The sequence below is a fragment of the Macrobrachium nipponense genome, chromosome 32 (genome assembly GCF_015104395.2).
Source record: "Macrobrachium nipponense isolate FS-2020 chromosome 32, ASM1510439v2, whole genome shotgun sequence".
Taxonomy (NCBI): Eukaryota; Metazoa; Arthropoda; class Malacostraca; order Decapoda; family Palaemonidae; genus Macrobrachium; species Macrobrachium nipponense.
Window position 1 is genome coordinate 56,602,100 of NC_061094.1, and position 22,500 is coordinate 56,624,599.

The 22,500-nt window shown below is 37.1% G+C and overlaps 1 protein-coding gene across 1 annotated transcript in view; it reads right to left on the reverse strand.

Moving 5' to 3' along the window:
• Positions 1 to 22,500, reverse strand: part of LOC135207513 (uncharacterized) — a 111,421-nt gene that overhangs the window by 25,658 nt on the left and 63,263 nt on the right. The window contains exon 2 of the mRNA XM_064239334.1: positions 11,438 to 12,215. Within this exon, the coding sequence (XP_064095404.1) occupies positions 11,438 to 12,073 (636 nt within the window). The 5' untranslated portion in view covers positions 12,074 to 12,215. The remainder of the gene's footprint in view (positions 1 to 11,437; positions 12,216 to 22,500) is intronic.

A 22,500-nucleotide genomic window follows, 5' to 3' on the forward strand; every position in this document is an offset into this window, starting at 1 on the left:
GGAGATTTTCATTGAATATGGGATTTTCACAGACGATTTTAACCGAATATGGGATTTTCCGAGGAGATTTTCACAGACGATTTTCACCGAATATGGGGTTTTCAGAGAAGTTTATTTTTGAATATGGGATTTTCAGAGACGATTTTCACCGAATATGGGATTTTCCGAGAAGATTTTCATTGAATATGGGATTTACAGAGACGATTTTCACGGAATATGGAATTTTCAGAGAGTTTAATTGAATATGGGATTTATAGAGACGATTTTCACGGAATATGGAATTTTCAGAGTTTAATTGAATATGTGATTTTCAGAGATGATTTTCATTGATCATGGGATTTTCAGAGACGATTTTTACGGAATAGGGGATTTTCAGAAAAGATTTTCGTTGAATATGTGATTTTGAGAGACGATTTTCATTGAGTATAGGATTTACAGAGTAAGGATTTTGATGGGGCACGAGGCTTCCAGAGTGACAATTGTTCCATTTATAGAAGGAATTTCCAAGGTTAAAAACAGACAATCGTCCATAACATGATCAGTTCAGTCGGAGCAGTCATATTTTGTTATGTCCTCATTTTCGACATTTCATTTAGAGTCTTACAATATAATTTACATTCATAAATGGAAAAATTCTGAGATATATATAGTTCCTCAATTGACCAGTTTACGTGCTCGCTTACCGATTCGGTAGTCCCGAGTTCGATTACCATCTCTGCCAACGTGGAATCAGATGAATTTGTTTCGGGTGATTAAAAATTCATTTCTCGATATAATGTGGTTCGGATCCCACAATAAGCTGTAGGTCCCGTTGCTAGGTAACCAATTGGTTCCTAGCCAAGCAAAAAAAAAAAAAAAAAAAATAATAATCTTTCGGGTCAGCCCTAGGAGAGCTGTTAATCAGCTCAGTGGTTTGGTTAAACTATTTTTTTTCCTCAATTGACCATTTCGGAAAATGTTATCAGTCGGTTCCGGAAAACACAATTATTTGATAACTCCTAAATACCATCTTTATTTTTTATGATGGAGCAGACGATGTTCTCTCTCTTTTTCATATTCAGATGGCTTGTTTATCGGTTCTCTATTGGAAAAATAAAATTCACCTTGAAGCAATAACAGTGAAATGATTATCGGAAGCCTCACGTTTCTTTCAGGAAAGACGAATTTTCTTTAAACGAATTAGGTTGCCAGGAAAAAAAAAAAGAAATCTTTAGAGACGTCTCGAATAAGAATTTTGGCGCCGTAGGGAGTCCCAGCTGATAGCTTTCTTTTTATATATTATTTGGTTTCCTTTGGAAAAGTTTTGGGGTTATCCCATAAGTGATTTTAACCTGCAATATATAAAAAATAACTTGAGTTATATCCAGTAATTATAAAGCGCGAATTGTGTGATAAATATTTATTTTATTTGCGGGAAAAATACTTATTTTTGTTTAAATAAAAATACCAACCTGCAATGTGTAAAGACTCATTCAAGTTTTTTATTCAATAACCGTGAAAAGCAAGTACAAATAAAAAATACTTATATACAATAAAAGTTATATAAAAGCACTAATCTTTTCTTTTATTTCCAGTATCTTTATTCTTATTAAAGAGGTATAAACTAATAACAAAAGTTTCTTGTTTCTTTAACTTTACGTCCGAGTGAGATTAAAAGTCGAAATAAAGGGAGTAAACAAAAGTTACACTTCCCTTACTATTTTTTTTTTCTAAGGGAAGCTCTCTGGACATTTTATTTACATTTCCAGTTCGAGATTGAATGGAACGATGTAAACGAATTAAAGTTATTTTTCATTGGTAAATTCTATTCATTGTAAATGAAAACGAAATGTCACATTCGATGTTAATAGTACCCTATGCCAGTAATTTGTGTTCTATTTTCAGTAATATATTCGTTAAGAAAATAAACTGTTAAAACTTTTTTCTCTCTATTTGTAGGACAAAGCCGTTTGTATTCGGAGAGGCTAAAAGGCATTTATAGATTACCCTGCTCTTTGCACCGAGTTTGTTTAGTTAAACGTAAAATTTCATGCAGTCTTTTGGTTGTCAATGTAAATTCTGTTTTTTATGGCGATATCGGTTATATTCAAAGTAGGGAGAAAAGACTTCGCGTTTATTTTCCAGTATTTAGTTCTTAATCGTATATCCTGGTGTGATCTAGGAAAAGGCTATACTTCCTGCAAAGCAAAGATATAAACAGAAGAGTTGTCCCCCCAATGTTCTTAAAAAACTGTGAACTGGAAGCGAAGGAATGTACTCTAGATTTTTTCCATTTAAAACAAAAGAAAAAACGAAAGAGAAAAAAATACGGTCTAGTGAAAGGTTTAACAACTGCCATGTGTAATCTAAGATTTTAATTTAACGTTTAACGTTTCGGCCCCCCCCCCCCCCCCCCCCACCCCCCCCCCCAAAAAAAAAAAAAAAAAAAAGGAAGTAAAAAAACCCTGTTTAAGAGAAGGTTTAGTACTTACTCTTTGGACAAAATAGATTTTTTCAGTTTACAAAAAATATGGAAATGAATACGTTTCATTAAAAGCTTTTATAACTGCAATTTAAGTATCTATAGTGTCTATTCCAAAGTGGAACTTGTATATGTAAGTGTTACATAATAATAATCCGGGCTCTGTCCCTAGTTTTACGTTACCTATTAATTAAATGATTAATAATGTAATTATAATAAAATAATAATAATAATAATAATAACTAATAATATAATAATAATAATAATAATAATAATAATAATAATGAACCAAACAAAAACTTCTTTCGGTTTTTCTTCTGAAGATTGAAAAAGAAACCCACAAATTCAATTTGTAACTTGTTTACTTCTAAGTAATTTACATTTAGTTTTTACCTCCACACTCGAGTACTTTCAGGCCCTTCTGTGGCCCATTCTCAAGAGATGTTGGAATGTTAGCCTGGGTCAAGGCCCAGCAGTCTTCTGGAACTTCTTCTCGTTGTGCTGTCATTTATGCGATGGCTGTTCTGGTTTTCTTGAGAGTTGCCAATCCCCTCTTGTCGCTCTGATATCCTGAGCTGATGGTCAATGGGATTCACCCTTGTGGTAAGGGTGTGGTCACCGTAAGTCTGTTGGGCAGGAAACCTAATCTCCAGGTCAGCAGGGTCAATCTTAGCTTCTTTTAATATCAAAGCTCGGCTTATGGATCTTCTGAGGTAAAACCTTTGTTTCCTTCAATTACTTTGATCTCTCTGATAAGCGACCTTCTACTACCCTCCTGTGACTAATTTGTTGCTTTTGTATATAAGCCTACTGTTTTTGAAATCCATCCTATGGTCATTTTCCCAACAATGTCTGCTATAGCACTCCCCTGAGAGTTAAGCTGTACTGCCCTTCTATGTTCTTGGCGACAGATATGTGGGGGAATCAGGTAGGGGAATAAGGATAGACGTCAAGAACATAGAAGGGCAGTACAGCTTAACTCTCAGGGGAGTGCTATAGCTAGACATTGTTGGGAAAATGACCATAGGATGGATTTCAAAAACAGTAGGCTTATATACAAAAGCAACAAAATTAGTCACAGGAGGGTAGTAGAAGTGCGCTTATCAGAGAGATCAAAGTAATTGAAGGAAAACAAAGGTTTTACCTCAGAAGATCCATAAGCCGAGCTTTGATATTAAAAGAAGCTAAGATTGACCCTGCTGACCTGGAGATTAGGTTTTCCTGCCCAAACAGACTTACGGGTGACCACACCCTTACCACAAGGGTGAATCCCATTGACCATCAGCTCAGGATATCAGAGCGACAAGAGGGGATTGGCAACTCTCAAGAAAACCAGAACAGCCATCGCATAAATGACAGCACAACGAGAAGAAGTTCAGAAGACTGCTGGGCCTTGACCCAGGCTAACATCCCAACATCTCTTGAGAATGGGCCACAGAAGGGCCTGAAAAGTATCGAGTGTGGAGTAAAACCTAAATGTAAATACTTAGAAGTAAACAAGTTACAAATTGAATTTGTGGGTTTCTTTTTCAATAATAATAATAATAATAATAATAATAATAATAATAATAATAATAATAATGTATAAGAATGTATCACTCATTGATGTCGCAATACCATGGGACACCAGAGTTGAAAGAGAAGAGAGGGAAAAAATGGATAAGTATCAAGATCTGAAATAGAAATAAGAAGGATATGGGATATGCCAGTGGAAATCGTACCCATAATCATAGGAGCACTAGGCACAATCCCAAGATCCCTGAAAAGGAATCTAGAAAAACTAGAGGCTGAAGTAGCTCCAGGACTAATGCAGAAGAGTGTGATCCTAGAAACGGCACACATAGTAAGAAAAGTGATGGACTCCTAAGGAGGCAGGTTGCAACCCGGAACCCCACACTATAAATACCACCCAGTCGAATTGGAGGACTGTGATAGAGCAAAAAAAAAAAAAAAAAAAAAAAAAAAAAAACAAAAAAAAAAAAAAAAAAAAAAAAAAAAAAAAAAAAAATAATAATAATAAGAGTGTGCTCCTAGAAACAGCACACATGATGAGAAAAGTGATGGACTCCCAAGGAGGCAGGATGTAACCCGGAACCCCACACTATAAAAACCACCCAGCCGATTAAGATGACTGTGATAGACAAAAAAAAGTAATAATAATAATAATAATAAGTATTATTATTATTATTATTATTATTATATTATTTTATTATTATTATTATTATTATTAATTATTATATTAAAGAAACGGGCAGATTTTAAAAAGTATGTTTCGACGTCTATTGAATTTACCGTTTATAAACAGGTTACCAAAGCTAAGTTCGCCCTGCTTCTTCAGTAGCGGAGAAACCCAGCATTCACGAGCAAAGTTTGACAGCTCTCTCTCTCTCTCTCTCTCTCTCTCTCTCTCTCTCTCTCTCTCTCTCTCTAAAATCCTGCCAAATTGAATCCGCTCAGAAGTTTACGTAGGTTGCGCGGAATGGTAATAGATAAGAATAATCTAAGATATACACAGGGTCTTTCAGCATATACGGGGGCCTTTAGTTATGCTGGATTTTAACTCGGGCTAAACAAATTTGATTTACTTCAGCTGAAGTACACAAGTGTAAGGGAAGATTCGTTCTTTCTCTCTCTCTCTCTCTCTCTCATATTTTTGTAATATAAATATATTTATTATATATATATATATATATATATATATATATATATATATATATATATATATATATGCGTGTGCGTGTATGTATATGTATGTAGTATATGTGATATTATGGTATATATATATCAATAATATAATAATATATATATATATATATATATATATATATAATATACATTTAATTCTCTCTCTCTCCTCATCTCCCTCTCTCTCCTCTCGCTCTCTCTCTCTCTCTCTCTCTCTCATCTCTCTCTCTCTCTCTCATGCATACATGCACACATTATTGTATCCTGCCAAAAAAATAATTGTTGATTACATTTCTCCTCTGTATTTTTGACCTTACGTTCCTTTCTCCTCGAGCAAACGCTGCACGGTATGAATAGAGAGAGAGAGAGAGAGAGAGAGAGAGAGAGAGAGAGAGAGAGAGAGAGAGAGACTACGTGTCCTCACAGATACGCGAGCGAGCAAGCGAGCTGATTTAAAATTGAAGAAGCTAGGGCATTGGGAGAACGCCATTGGAAGTTACCGTGATTTGCAACAATGGCGGCCGTGCATGACATCATTCCGGAGTCATGAAACACAAATAGACACACGCGCACACACACACACAAAGAGACACACACACACACCGACACGCCAATGTCCTGGCAAGGCATTCAGCAACTTTACTCCAACTGGTGCAGTTGCTTGTCCTTATAGGTTTTTTTTTTTTTTTTTTTTTTTTTTTTTTTTTCAGACGATACGGACATGCATAAAAGTATCTGGGAGTCAGATCAGAATAATGTTCTCTCTGCAGAGATTTTATTTTCCTGTTGTTCAAAAGCAGGGAATCGGGTTTAGAAAATTGTTTGCAGTTTCGTATTGTTTAAACAGGAGAAAAGTTAGTTGAATTATAATAATATACTGTCATATTGCAACCAGAATAAGAAATAAATTAATGAACAAAATGGCTAATTTTCGTTACAATGAAAGTCTGTAGATTGGGCCAGCGGGATTCAGTTCCGTAATGTTTAAACAGCAGAGAAGTTAGTTGAATTATAATATACCGTCATATATTGCAACCAAAATAAGAAATAAATTAATGAGCAAATTCGATATAAGGAATTAAGTCATTGAAAAACTGAATTGAATTGTTTTCGTCATATTGCAACTAAATCTTATGGGAGAATGAAAGGAATTACATAATTGAAAAAATCCTATTAAGATATACGGAAATAAACCAACGAAATATTTGCTTATCACTGTCATATCGAGATCAAGTTTATAAGGGACATAAGGAATTTGATCAATAAAAAAATGATTCAATCATTACTCTCATATTACAATTACGCCCACCTTTTATCAAAAATCTATCAAATCAATGTCGCCGTGGATGATAAAGTAAGTCGAGGTCCTCTATACAAATTGCCATCTTTAATAAGATTGACGCGCACTAATACCCCTTCAAGGCATAGCATCGGCAGGCAGGTCGTGGGGATTATTGTTGTGTCTGGGGAAGGAGCCCATCAATATCTGAGTCTCGTTCCAGAGAGAGAGAGAGAGAGAGAGAGAGAGAGAGAGTGGTGTGGTTATCAGGCAAATGGTGCCTTAGGTGAGATTGTTATTCCGCGTAATATCTGTTATTTCATTTTTTTTTTTCACTAAAATCTATATGTCTGTATCTTGATGACTTGTGAGTTAATGCTTTTCATTTTTGTTGTTGTTTGGACAATATTATATATAGATATATATGTATGTATGTACATATACATACATATATGCATACATACATACATACATATATATATATATATATATATATATGTGTGTGTGTGTGTGTATACATATACATACATAAAATACATACATATATACATACATATATATATATATATATATATATATATATATATATATAGATATATATAGGACAACGTAAAGAATATATAATCAATGACGAGTACACATCTACCCATCCATGCCAAACATTTATCTTATTCTTGAGGATCGGGAGATTGAAAGTTTAATGATGAACGTGGCTCACCTGACTACTTAACTAAAATATTACCAGAATTAATTCTTCATTATACATTTCTCTAGGTTTCGAATTCCATCTCAAATTAACACAATCTCTAGCCCTTGAAAACAAAGACCACTTCAATTGTAAGAGCAAACCAGACAGAATTCTAGGGAATTATATAACTGATGTATGGGGATACAGGCAGTAGGTACTTCCTTGTTCACTGGAAGTCGGAATCGGTGAAGCAAAAGAGTGTCAGAAATTCATGGCTTTGGCTGTGTTTTGCATCCTTTGGGTCATGGAAGTGTTTATTTAATCTCAATAGAAATTACCGTCATAAGTTCCTTCCTCTTATTTGTGATGATTTTCTTTGTAGTTAATGGGTGTTAGTTCATATATATATTTTTTTCATATTAACCTTGAAAATGAAAGATTGCATATATATTCGTGAACTTGATCGTTGTATTGTGTACATATAATGAGGTATACCTTCACTGTCTTCGATCAAAAGCTGCCTGATCGAAGATCTTTCTCTTGTTTAAAATAAAAAATGCATCTTCATAATAATTATGACCTCGAAAGGAACAGACCTATTATTATTTATAGATGCAGCAGGTGTGCCGTGTCACCCAGAAATCGTCAACAACGAAGAGAGAGAGAGAGAGAGAGAGAGAGAGAGAGAGAGAGAGAGAGAGAGAGAGAGAGAGAAAGGTAAATAAAAATTTATAGGATTCTTGAACCAACGAAATTCACCATTTTTAATTACATGTAATCATCATCGCGTGATTTCTTCCCCGGACCCGGGACGTGATTATAATAATTCACGCAGATTACAGTAATCCCGAGATTACAGTAATCTCGGAAACGGTAATTGAAACCTCTTACTCTCCCCCCACGGAATTCTCGTCTACCGTAAGGTTTCACGGTTGTAAGAATCCGTAAATATTACGATTTCCGAAACCACTACTTTGCTCGTCTAACTTCTGTGTTTTACGGGTTCGGCGAAATTGCACGAAACACGAAATTGTTCTGTGTCTTGAGAGAAATGGATTGCACGAATGGAAGCGTGACGAGATATTTAAAGAAATTCGTGGCTTTGTTGTGGGAATTTTAATTTGCGTGGGGTCAATTTCGTCTTTGTTGGCTGTGGGCATTGTTGGAAACAGGTTCTTTGCATGAATTGGAGGACATAATATATTATTATTATTATTATTATTATTATTATTATTATTATTATTATTATTATTATTATTATTATTATTATTATTATTATTATTATTATTTTATTGAATATAATGGCAGAATTAACAGAATTAATCTTATACAGAATTCTCTCAATTCTTCTAATTATTTGCTGCTCTGTGTGCCAGAGAAGCAAGTCATTTGAAGAATCGAGAGAATTCTGTATACGATCACCTCTGTAAATTCTGTCATTATATTCAATAATAATAATAATAATAATAATAATAATAATAATAATAATAATAATAATAATAATAATAATAATAATAATAATAATAATAATAATAATCATTCACGCGGTAGGTTGAAATATTAGTAAAGTATTAATATATGACTGGACTATATTTCTTTCCCAAGTGGGGTTTGCAATTTGCAGATTGCCAGTGAGTTCAGTAACCTCCCTTTGCAATGTGTGATTACTTCCTTGCCAGGGAGTTTTGTGGGTACAGCTGACATGAATGGACGGAGGCAGTCAATCAATAACTCTGCCTTGCAAAGGTTTACCAGCATTACTTTAAGGCTCATTGCAGCGTCCATTCGGCCCCTAGCTGCAACCCCTTTCGTTCCCTTTACTGTACCTCCTTTCATATTCTTTCTTCCACCTTGCTTTCCTCAACCCTCCTGACAATTGATTCATCGTGTAACTGCGAAAGGTTTTCCTCTTGTTAAACGCTTTCAAACCCTTCACTGTCAATTTTGACGTTTCAGCGCTGAATGACCTCATAGGTCCCAGTGCGTCGCCTTTTGGCGAAATTAAAAAGGAAACAATTTATTTTCTAAGACACAGCCATTGGGGTCTGTTTTATGACTTGGGTCTGGAATTGCATTTGTTTTTTTTTCTTTTTCTTTTGCTTTAATTTAATTAGATAAATACCTCGATTACGTCAATGACAAGAGATTGATGTGGACGTTACTGCAAAAAGGGCCTAAACGCACTTTGGCATAATTGCAAGACGGTAAACAGTTCAAAGAGAGCTGAATTCTTACGAACTAATTAAGAAAATGAATACTTCCAGCCGGGTTGATTTGTACTTTGTAATTTATAATGGATATTTATGTGATGACTTGTTCCATTTAGCTCCCCAGCTCTGTCATATTGCTGTCGGTTTTTTTTACACGTTGAAATGACGGTTGTGTTACTTTATACTGTTATTGTTCTATAATTTGTTGATTACGGTGTTTTTTGTTCGTCATTTGGCTGTTATTGTACTTCTTTTATATCCATTATTATTAGTAGGAATAAGTGTGTATTTTCAGAATGCATATTGACGTAGTATATATAAATATATATATATATATATATATATATATATATATATATATATATATATGATATATATGTATATATATATATATATAGTATATATATATATGTGTGTGTGTGTGTGTGTGTGTGTATGTGTGTGTGTGTTTGTGTTGTGTGTGTGTGTGTGTTCATTTACTCATAGTAAGAATTAAGAAGTAAATGAGAAAAATTAAGATTTGGAGAGACAGAGACAGAGACAGAGAGAAAGACAGAGAGACAGAGATAAAAATATCCTCACCAGGAATAGTTAAGATAAAGAGAGAGAGAGAAAGAAGAATAAAAATACCCATATTTGGAACACAAGTGAGAGAGAGAGAGAGACAGAGAGGGTGGGATAAAAAAAGGATCCTGACTGAGAATAGTTAAGGTTGAGAGATAGAAAGAGGAAAAAAAAACCATATTTGGATTAAATGAGACAGAGAGAGAGATACAAAAATTTTTCCCTCCTCTCCTCTTCATTAACAGCGCAGTGGCATGACAGCACTTAGTTTTAGCAGCCACCACTGCAATGCCAGCTCGCTCGCTTTTAAATGTATCATAGCAGTGGAAAAACGAAGTCACTCAGATCTCATATGCAAACTGCCCGGGATAAAGCGAGCTCGTATGTTGCATGCACGCCTTTGCAACTGCAACTGTCACATGTAAAAAAAAAAAAAAAAAAAAAAGCTTTTGGGCTGCATCTGTGTATATGAGTTTTTTTTTGTGGGGGGGGGGGGGGGGCGGTGGTTGAAGGGGGAGAGGGGGCTAGGTAGCCCGGTCCTGTTCCCTTTCCCGTTGATCGTGAAAGTCTGGGCTTTTGCTAATATTGAATATTCTTTTGAGGTAAATACTCTCTTGATTATCTGCAAATATTTACGACGAATATGCCTGGAGAATATTTGCAGATAGTTAATGTGAAAGCACTCGTAGATCAGAAAGATATTCGTGATATTAATTAATATCATAGTGGTCTTATGTTCTTACCTGTGGAATATTCCTTTGAGATAAGGATGATGTTAGAGATGTCTTATTTGATCATCAGCAAATATCCACTACGAATATTCCTGGTTAATATTTGCAGATGGTTTATGTAACATCACTCATAGATAGCAAAGATATTTGTTCATATCTGCAGAATATTATTTTTAGATAAGGATGTTGTCATTGTTTTTATTATTTGATTTCCTGCAACTATTCACCACGAATATTCCTGGGAAATATTTACAATTATTGATTATAACAACAGTCATGGACAACAAAGATATTTTAAATAATAATGTAATATTTGCGTTGTATTCTTACCTGCAGAATATTCTTTTGAGACGTTGTCAGTGGTATGTCTTATTTGATCACCTGCAAATATTCACCACAAATATTATTGGTGAATATTTACAGATGGCATCATGCCCGCACTCATAGCAACAAAGATATAAGGAGTCATCATCCAACGACCAATTAAAATCCCTGCTTACCGACCTACCCACCAATTGTACACGCCATGCCTGCTATAAATACCAGTATCTTAATTCACTTTCTTGTATACTCTCATAGATGACTGCCTGTGCGCTGTCGACACGTCAGAGGAAATAAACCTAAGACAACTGAAGTCTTTATATGTCCTAAGGAACCCTGATACACCAGCTACATGCAGTTGAGAAAAAGATAATAAGAATTGAGAAAATTCTATATAAATTAAATGCCGTTGAAACAGTTATAATATTCAATGCTACTGCACTCAGAGAAGGCCTCCTTCCTAATTATAGGATTAAGGTTAATATGTTGTGTCCTTACCTGCAAGCCGTCGATGACAGTCCTACAGTCATCCTGCGGGATCTTGTCGCTGACTTCCACGACGAGTCCTTCGTAAGCTCCTTCTTTGAATATCAACTGACTGCTCCCGCGAGGCCCCGACGCCGTCGGCTTTTGGTCCTCAGTCCTCTTTTTCCGATCCGTGAGGTCCTCCTCGGAGCCAAGGAGCAGCTCCGAGGAATTACTGTTCCTCGAGGTCGACCTGCTATAAGTCGAGTGGGTACCCTGCTTCCAGTTCAGGTTGATGTAAGGACCTTTCGGCGTTTTCTTGGAGGCGTCTCCGCCCCAATTGCTGGCGACGCTGGGGAGGGTTCGAACGCTGGATTCGATCTTCATTTCGACCTGTTCCCCACTAGTTATGCCACTGCTGCTGCTAACACTACTGCTTCCGTGTTTCCCAAGCCACTTGTTCATCTTATGACCTCCCCTGTTGTTTCTCCAGGTCTCTGGGAGGTTGGTGCTCTGGTCAGACGCCATGGACAGCTGGGCCAGAAGAAACAGAACTACGATTCCCAATAAGGAACTCACTGATTTGCCATCGTGATTCCGGCGGGTCTCACCTGTCATTACCAGCAAGGGCCAGCAATCACACCTAGGGGATGGTTTCTCCATTTTCATGACCGCATATATGCTTTGGGAGTTTTTTTTTTCCTAAGCGCTGCAAGGGTTTGTTTGTAGGATCCTCATACAGCACGGGCCAGTGGCAGTCAGATTCCAAGGTGGCATGGAGTTTCTTCACCTTCGCTCACTTGTTTCACATCTGGAAAAGGAGAAGAATTGTTAAGATAGAAAATACTTTAATTTCCCAGTTAAAAATTGAATATGTACGTGAGCTGTAATAAATTTTCTTGTTTATTATTATTATTATTATTATTATTATTATTATTATTATTATTATTATTATTATTATTATTATTATTATTATTATTATTATTATTATTCAGAAGATAAACCCAATTTATATTGAACAAGTCCATAGGCCACTGACTCAAAATTCAGAACATAACAGTAGGTGATGGGAAACACTGAAAGGAGAGATTACTTATTTGAAAAGAAGTAGTAAGTTAACAAATATATCGAGAAAATGTAAGTAAAAGTTAGGTTACAAAGAGTTGTATCAAATATTTTAAAGTGATACCAGGGTCGACTTGAATTGGGATATATTTCAGCAGTTTAGAGTAGTCTTTTTCAGAACACATTCTGCTTTTGCACATCTTAAATGCTATTTACCAATAATATAAACTAAAGCATGATCACAGTCAATCTTGTTGAGACACAAATGGGAATCATGACTACTTATGGCTGAATAAGTATCGTTTTAACTTAGAAATTTCCTTAGGCAAAGAATTGTGTGCATTTCCACATTTTCATTGTAAATAGGCCTCACTTCTACAGACGCCGAGAGTTTTATATATATTGTGGCTTCTATGGATGGATTTATTTTTATTCGCTCCCGCGCGTTTGTTGGGCTTTTGGAATCATGATATTTCCATTGAAATACATTGATTTAAGTGTTAATCCCCAATGGATTATGAAATACGTTGTGAAACATTCTGTCTGACATTAGAATTATTGCAAAATTCTTGTCTGCATATTTCCTTTCCTTTTACTGTATAATCTTCAGCTTTCTCCTCCAGTCTCCTCCAGTATTCTCTCTCTCTCTCTCTCTCGATTGACTGGCCGATTTTAGCTCGCTCAACAGGACGTCTTTTCCTCACGTGTACACTTCTACAGGAAATAACATTAGACGCCCTGAGGAGGAAGTAACTCTACCTCCTCCTCCTCCTCCTCCTCCTCTTCCTCCTCTTCTTCTTCTTCTTCTTCTTCTTCTTCTTCTTCATATTATTATTATTATTATTATTATTATTATTATTATTGTTATTATTATTATTCCCGTTGGTATGGTATTGCAATTTTTCTATATTATTATTATTATTATTATTATGCTCTATCACAGTCCTCCAATTCGACTGGGTGGTATTTATAGTGTGGGGTTCCGGGTTGCATCCTACCTCCTTAGGAGTCCATCACTTTTCTTACTATGTGTGCCGTTTCTAGGATCACACTCTTCTGCATGAGGCCCGGAGCTACTTCAGCCTCTAGTTTTTCCAGATTCCTTTTCAGGGATCTTGGGATCGTGCCTAGTGCTCCTATGATTATGGGTACGATTTCCACTGGCATATCCCATATCCTTCTTATTTCTATTTTCAGATCTTGATACTTATCCATTTTTTCCCTCTCTTTCTCTTCAACTCTGGTGTCCCATGGTATTGCGACATCAATGAGTGATACTTTCTTCTTGACTTTGTCAATCAACGTCACGTCTGGTCTGTTTGCACGTATCACCCTATCCGTTCTGATACCATAGTCCCAGAGGATCTTTGCCTGATCGTTTTCTATCACTCCTTCAGGTTGGTGCTCGTACCACTTATTACTGCAAGGTAGCTGATGTTTCTTGCACAGGCTCCAGTGGAGGGCTTTTGCCACTGAATCATGCCTCTTTTTGTACTGGTTCTGTGCAAGTGCCGGGCATTCACTTGCTATGTGGTTTATGGTTTCATTTTTCGTATTGCACTTCCTACATATGGGAGAGATGTTATTTCCGTCTATCATACTTTGAACATATCTGGTTCTTAGGGCCTGATCTGTGCCGCTGTTATCATTCCTTCAGTTTCCTCTTTAGCTCTCCCCTTTGTAGCCATTGCCAATTGTCATCGCTGGCTAGTTCTTTAGTCTGTCTCATGTATTGTCCGTGCATTGGTTTGTTGTGCCATTCCTCTGTTCTTTCTGTCTTTCTCCTGTCTGTATATTTCTGGGTCTTCGTCTACTTTATTAGTCCTTCTTCCCATGCACTCTTTAGCCACTCGTCTTCACTGGTTTTCAGATATTGCCCCAGTGCTCTGTTTTCGATGTCGACGCAGTCCTCTATACTTAGTAGTCCTCTCCCTTCCTTTCTTTGTGTTATGTATAGTCTGTCCGTATTTGCTCTTGGGTGTAGTGCTTTGTGTATTGTCATTTGTTTCCCTGGTTTTCTGATCTATGCTGCGGAGTTCTGCCTTCGTCCATTCCACTATTCCTGCGCTGTATCTGATTACTGGCACTGCCATGTGTTTATGGCTTTTATCATATTTCCGGCGTTGAGTTTTGACTTGAGTATTGCCTTGAGTCTCTGCATATATTCTTTCCTGATCGTGTCCTTCATCTCTTGGTGTTTTATATCTCCTCCTTCCATTATTCCCAGGTATTTGTATCCTGTCTCATCTATGTGTTTGATGTTGCTCCCATCTGGTAGCTTTATCCCTTCAGTTCTCGTTACTTTGCCTTTTTGTATGTTGACTAAGGCGCATTTTCTATTCCAAACTCCATCCTGATGTCCCCAGATACAATCCTTACAGTCTGGATTAGGGTATCTATTTCCTTGATGCTCTTACCATACAGCTTGATGTCGTCCATGAACATCAGATGGTTGATTTTGTTGCCTCTTTTCTTGAGTTGGTACCCGGCATCCATCTTCTGTAGTACTTTTGTCATGGGAATCATGGCTACTACGAAGAGTAGTGGGGGACAGTGAGTCGCCCTGGAAGATCCCTCTCCTGATATTAACCTCTGCTAGTCTTTTTCCAGAGCTTGTAAGTATTGTATTCCAGTTGCGCATTGTATTTTTGAGGAAGCTGATGGTATTTTCCTCTGCCCATATATTTTCAGGCATTCTATTAGCCATGTGTGTGGTATCATGTCGAAGGCTTCTTATAGTCTATCATGCCATGCTTAGGTTGGTTTTCCTTCTCCTACTGTTCTTCATTACCATTTTGTCTATCAGGAGCTGGTCTTTTGTGCCCCTACACTTCCTTCTGCAGCCTTTCTGTTGGTGGGGGATGGTGTTTGTCTCCTCTAGGTAGTTGTATAGCCTTTCACTGATGATACCTGTTAGTAACTTCCACATTATTGGTAGGCAGGTGATAGGCCTGTAGTTACTGGCTATATTTCCCTTACTCTTGTCTTTTTGTACTAAGGATGTTCTTCCTGTGGTCATCCATTTGGGTGCTTGGTGATTTGAGATACAATGCTGGAGTTGTTCTGCTATTCGTGGGTGTAGGGCCTTGAAGTTTTTGAGCCAGTATCCATGGACTTCATCGGGACCTGGGCTTTCCAGTTTGGCATTTTCTTTAGTTGGTGTCTGACTGTGTCTGTCGTGATCTCTGTGAATCTTTGTTTTATTCTCCCTGTTTCTTCTTCCTTGACTTCCTGGAGCCATGTTGCATGTTTGTTGTGTGATACCGGATTTGCTCCATATGTTTTCCCAGAGTCTCTTACTTGATTCGGCTTCAGGAATTTCTGGTGGTTGTCTTCCCCTCTTAGTTGGCTGTTATAGTCTTTTCTGGTTGGTTCCGAATAGTTTGTTCTGTTGGTATCCCTTATTCCTGTTCATGTACCGTTGGATCTTGTGTGCTTTGGCCTTAAGCCTCTGTTTTACATCTTCTATTGTGTTGTTTAGTCCCCTCTCTTGTACTTTGTATTTCTCGTTGAGTTCCTCCCTTGTTTCTTGCTTCTTAGCCTTTTTTCTGCCATCTCTTTCAGTTTACTCAAGTCAGATCTCATCACCATGATTTGCTTTCCAGGCGCCTTTTCCAAGGAGGTTGCTGTCTTGGTTTCTGTGGGTTGGTGTTGGTGTTTCGAATCCCCATCAGTTCTGCTACTAATCTTGCTCCTGCATATGTCAAGTTATTGTTTCTGTGATACTGGTGGTGTGTATTAGGCCCATTATTTCATTGACCTCACTTGTTTTCTCCCTTAATTTTCTTGGTGTTGTAGGCTTTCATGGAGGGATCTTTGTTGCTCTCTGTATCTGGCTCCATCCATTGTCTAAATCTTTCTACCCATTCCGTCCTCTCTGTTACTTCGTCGGTGTTTCTTCGTGTGTCGTTGTTTGATACCTCTCCTCTGTCGTCTTCTGTGGCATCGTCTCTCAGTTCGTCTTCGTGTAATTCGTTGTCGTGTGACATTTCCCTTTCCAGTTCTTCTCTTTCTGTTGGGGAGAGCCAGTTCTTTTCTTTATGTTCCTTACTTGGTCTGCCAGCCTCTGCTGTTTGGGGGGTGTTATCCCTCATTCAGATGTTGACCAATCTTCTTCTATATCCTCTCTCCGTCGGGTTGCTTCTGATGTAGCATCTCCATATTTCCTTATTTTCTTCTCTTGTCCATTTCTTCCTTTTTGCCTCTGTAGCTCCAATCTCAGGCTGTTCATTACTGTCGTTGTGGTGATCAGTTGCTGGATGACGACCTCCAAGTACCTGACCGTCTTCCCCTACAATTGGGTTGAATACCTGGTTGCCGGACGAAGCTCCTCTGTTGCCAGAGGTTCCATTTACGTCGTTGTCGTTTATTCCATCATTTCTTTCCATCATTGCTGAGTTTTGCTGTTTAACCCATAGCTGGACCCTACCCCATCAGGGATAGGTACTCATTTACAGCTGAGTAGACTGAGGAAATTATGGTAAAGATCCTTTCCCAAGGAATCAACGCCGAGGAGAGCGGTCACCCATCCAACGACTGACCAGCCCCAATTATTATTATTATTATTATTATTATTATTATTATTATTATTATTATTATGATTATCATTCCAACAGCAATTTCAAGCCTGCTGTCCCTGCCCCGCCTATTCGTCAACGTCGCAAGCCACTCCCTCATTTATTATTTGCGTCCATCGGTTTGGATCCTGGGAAAGGAAAACTTTTCCTATTGGAAACGTCAATGTTTATCTTTGAATGTCTTTCCCTGACCCTACCCCATCCCCCCCTCTCTCTTCTCCCTAACCCCTCCCCCTTCCCCCCCCTTTCCCCCCCCTCCCTCCCTTTCCCTCCATCCTCCTCTTCTCCCTCCCTCCTCTCTCCCAAACAAAGTGTTTTGACTCGAAAAACTTCCTTTTTGAAACCATGCAGGGAGGTCAGATTGCAATTCCCTCTGTGGGGAGAAAAGTTGTGCGTCTGCCACCTTCCTGACGAAGCATCTGCAGCAGAAGGGGCCGTAGGAGGAGCAGTATGAGTAGGTGGAAGGCTTCAAGGCTTCAGTGAGGCTCCGCCTCGAGCGATCCAGCCAGCTTCGTAATCCTACGAGGTCTGCAAAACTTTGCGCCATGGCCTGGTAACCAATTTTTCCTCGGAGGCTGATATGCTGCTGTTGCTGCAATCTCTCTCTCTCTCTCTCTCTCTCTCTCTCTCTCTCTCTCTCTCTCTCTCTCTGGTTGGATTCATATATTTATCCTCCTTCCATTACATATATCTTGTTCCGGGCAATTGAAGGCGGGCATATTCACCCAGCTTTATTTGATGCATTCTTGCAAAACCGTTCGCTCTTCCTCCAATAACCCCTCACGATGACTGGGTGGGGAACATATTTTTGTTGTCCTTCCACTCCAATCCCTCGACGGAATGCATTTAAAAAAAAAGTGGTCGGAAGAATTAAAAAAAAAAAAAAATATGATTACAAGGCGGTTTTTCATACCTCATTACATTGCTTTTGAACGCAGTATTCCTCATATTTCAGTAATTTTTTAATTTTAGTTGTATCTTATCTCTACAAAGATTTTGAATAGTTAGTGGGCTACTTGGAATCTTAAGAAAAAAAAAAACTTCTTATTTAATTAAATTGCTATAGTAGATTCACATCAACCGTGCATCTGAGGTCTAGGCCAGTCCCCTTACGACGCTCCTGACTGACTGTTGTTAAGCCAGTGACAGGGCTGGAACACTCAGTTTCTCTCGAGAGTTCACATAGGTAGGATGTTGTTCCACCTCTCCTGAGGGATACGTCTTTCAGAATTATCCCTCAGGAGAGTGGAACATACAGCCTGCCTATGTGAACTCTCTCGAGAGACTGAGTGTTTCCAGCCCCGTCACTGGCTTATCAACAGTCGTTCAGGAGCGTCATAAGGGACTGGCCTAGACATCAGATGCACGGTTGATGTGAATCTACTATAGTATATAATTTAATTCATGTTATTTTCCAGACAAGGATCTAGAGACATCTGGGAAATAATGATTAAAACCATGAAATTATTTTTTCATCAATTAATGTCTAGTAAAGTCTTTTTTTTTTTTTTTATTTCTTCTCGAGATAAAGCTTTTAATGCTTAAGGAAAGACTAATTTTGGCAAGATTTGCTGAAACAAAAATGGCACCTTTGCGTACAGCAATGTCTCTTTTAAAGATAATTGTCACGTCACCAGCACCGACTAGAAATAAGTTACTAAATAGTAGACGGTGGTGGGAAAATTCTTTTTCAATTTGTTTTCCTTTCAAATTCTGTAGGTTCCTTAGTAGCTTGTAAACCATTTATTCTTTTTCTAAACCATCCAAACCAAACTATCCTCTCTCTCTCTCTCTCTCTCTCTCTCTCTCTCTCTCTCTCATTACAGTTTTATGTATTGGATATAATAGCTTCTAAAACCGTCATTCACCCTTATCGCTATATATTCAAACCAAACCACTCTCTCTCTCTCCCTGCTACTAGTCCATTTCCAAAGTTAACTGTATAATATATTTCATACTGTTATGTCATACTCCCATTACCTATGTTTTTGTAATGACATTTTAGTTTTATTAGAAAAAAAATACGGCAATAGCTTTCCTAAATATAATTTCATATCAAAGGGAAGCGCCAGAATTAAATATTTGATTGCTATTGCAGTCACAATTAAATGGACAATAATTGATGCTCTCTCTCTCTCTCTCTCTCTCTCTCTCTCTCTCTCTCTCTCTCTCTCGATAATTAAAACGATCCAAATTTAGCGTTTGCATCCGAAGTTAGCGCGAAATAAAAATCGCTTTAAAATTACGACGCGTCCGAAACAAACGAATGATATGCCTGGTTTTCGTTTAATTAATACTCTTGAACGTGTTCGTAGTATGATACAGGGGGTGGGGGGGGGGGGTGGGGGGGGGGGGGGGCGCAGGAGGTGAAATATTCATTTGTTTATATAACATCATTTATCCTGGGATTTAATTAGTTTAATCTGTTGGGTTGGTTAGTTGTTTATTTTATAGGGGCAATAAATATTTGGGTACAAGTACATTGCTTACTGTTATTTTATGTAAGAGTACTTAGGGAATGTTTATTATGGTTCAAATTCCAGGCGGATTTCACAGACGTTAATTTTGACAGCATATTGGGTGAATTCTATGTGACATATAACCTGGAAACTATTATTATTATAACAGGAACCTCCAACTTCTTCAATTTCATTGTTATAACTATTATTACATTTTTATAGTTATAGTGTTTATATCATAACATTATCATAATAATTATAAATTTCATTCCAACCCAATCATAGATAATCCGGTTTTGAATATTTTTTAATTACATAAAAAGCAGACTGGCATACTATAATTATTCGTCTAATTATAACACATAAACAAACTGCATCTAAATCAATATTTTGTAAATAATTAAAATCAGGTTGAATAATTCTCAAGGGGATTTAGAGGAACGAAAAGGAGCGCAGTTATCATAACAAGCATTAAGCCTCATTACAATATTCATAGACAATCAATTTCTGAATATTTTTTAAATAATTGCATCAAAATCAGTTGGAATGATTCTCAAGAACGAAACGAAATGCAGATATCATAAGTATTAAGCTTCATTACAATATTCGTAAACAATAAATTTCTTAATATTTGTTAAATAATTGCATCAAAATCTGCTGGCATAATTCCCAGGAGGACTTGAGAAACTATACGAAATGACTTCCCTAGATATACTAAATAATTCACCCCCAGTCTTTTTACCTCGGTGTTCTTTTGTTTTTTGGGAGTGATAGTTCGTTTTCATGGTCGGAAAATAGTTTGAAGATGATTGTGATTCATGTCACCCTACCCCCCCCCCCCCCCCCCACACCCCCCCACCCCCCCACCCTTCTCTCTCTCTCTCAAAAAAAAAAAAAAAAAATTAAGTATAATTCTACAAAACAATTTATCATGAAGAATATGAATTGTCATACAAAACTCTCTCTCTCTCTCTCTCTCTCTCTTCTCTCTCTCTCTCTCTCTCTCTCTCTCTCTGTGACTTTCTATATTATATATTATAAACTTTGCCTCTCTCTACATTTATTTTTTCTATTACTTATTCTAATGTTCACAATATATATATATATATATATATATATATATATTATATATATATATATATATATATATATATGTGTGTGTGTGAGTGTGTGTGTGTATATATGTATATATATATATATATATATATATATATATATATATATATATATGTGTGTGTGTGTGTGTGTTTAACGCCATATGCCCTAAGGATTTTGTTTGTGAGAGCAGCCAGTAAGACCAAGGTCATTACATAAATCTCCCTGACCTGGGGATTACTTCGGTGTACTTCAGCTTAACAATTATATTAATATGACTTTCTTGTTCCCCGTTAGTAGCACGAGAATTAGGGTAATCCACACATGTGGGATTAAATGTAAATAACCAACAGTAAGACAAATCCCTTGTTAATCCCACTTCTGCGTACTGACCCAACCTCGTGCAATTAACGAAGGAGAAGCGATTCTTGAAGGTAACCTGGTTTAAACTGAAATACCCAGTAGGTCGACCTAATCCCCAGGTCAGAGAGGCTCAGATAATGACCTGGTTTCTTGGGATTTTACTCGAATTGTCTTTAAATCTTCTGCAGAAGGAAATGTGTACCTTTGTGCTTCAGAAATGCTGTTAAATTTTATGGTGGATTTTTCATGGAAATAACTTGATGTCGGCGACATTTTTATCTAACCAAAGAGCAAACGTTTTCCGTGGCATATTTTTTTTCTCTTTTGAAGTCAATGGCTTTATTTGCAGAGACTGTTTTTATTAAGACTGAATCAGTCTGTACTTCTTTTTTTCTCAGGGCAAGCTTCTCTTGAATAAGGTTAAATAATGCACGGCTCTCTTTATTTACTTCTGGTCGACGGGCCGTTTCCTCGACCATCGGGGGCGTCTTCAGGACTAGATTAGAAACAGATAAACCCAGTGTTTATTGAAAAATGTGGTTTTAACAGCTACGTCCAAAACATGGAACATGGCATCACTGGAACGACGGATTTCTATTTTTATTCGCCAGAGCGCTTCCGTACGTCGCAAGATGGACAGACATATTGCGGGCTCTATAAATTTACATTAGGATTAAGTTTCACCATTTTTCACTTGAAATTACTCTTGGCGAGAAAGTTCTGGACTAATAAAATCTTTTTATGATATAATGTAAGGTCTGCTTAGCTTATTTATGCTCTCATATTTTAAAACTTTGTCGTTTATACGTTTTATATGTTTGCAGTGTAAACTGTTTAAGATATTTCATTGCTGAAGTCTTTCCAAGATTCTATAATTAAAATTTTCTCATAATTCAACGCTAACAAAATTATTTCTTCTTCTAGTTTCACTTAGGTTTAGTTTCTCAGGCTTTTCAAATATCGACTAGTTAAAAACTGATGCTATAATAAGCCTTATCCCTTTGTTAAAAATTTATTTGCACGGTTTAGAGCAGTTTACAAAAGGTTTTTCCACGTTTAACAAAAAAATCCCCATAAAACGAATATGTTAAAAGACAAGCTTGAAAACCTAACAAACAATTCCGTAAAGGTTGAATGTTGTTGGATTAACATACACTTTGTAAATTTGCTCGCAAAGAAAACTCAGTTTTCCGGCGTTGCTTTGATGAATCATCATTTTATTTCACATCAGAAGGAAATTCGTTAAAGATGAACTAGCTCAGAGAGACGTGGGCGGTTGTGTATGCTTAGTTTTATTTTGAAATGTGGTCCTCGTCGTTTGACGCCGCGGTTATAATGGATTTCGAAATTGGTTTACGTAACGTATAATATCTATAGAGCTTCAGGTGCCTTGATTTTCATATAGAATGTTACCTGTTGAATGAAACTTTTGTGCCCTCTACTCAGTACTAAACGGAGGTAGACATGATAGTTTGGCCCTAGAATTTTTCTCGAAATAAGACGTCTTAATAGAGAAAGCAATGTCATACCTGGCACC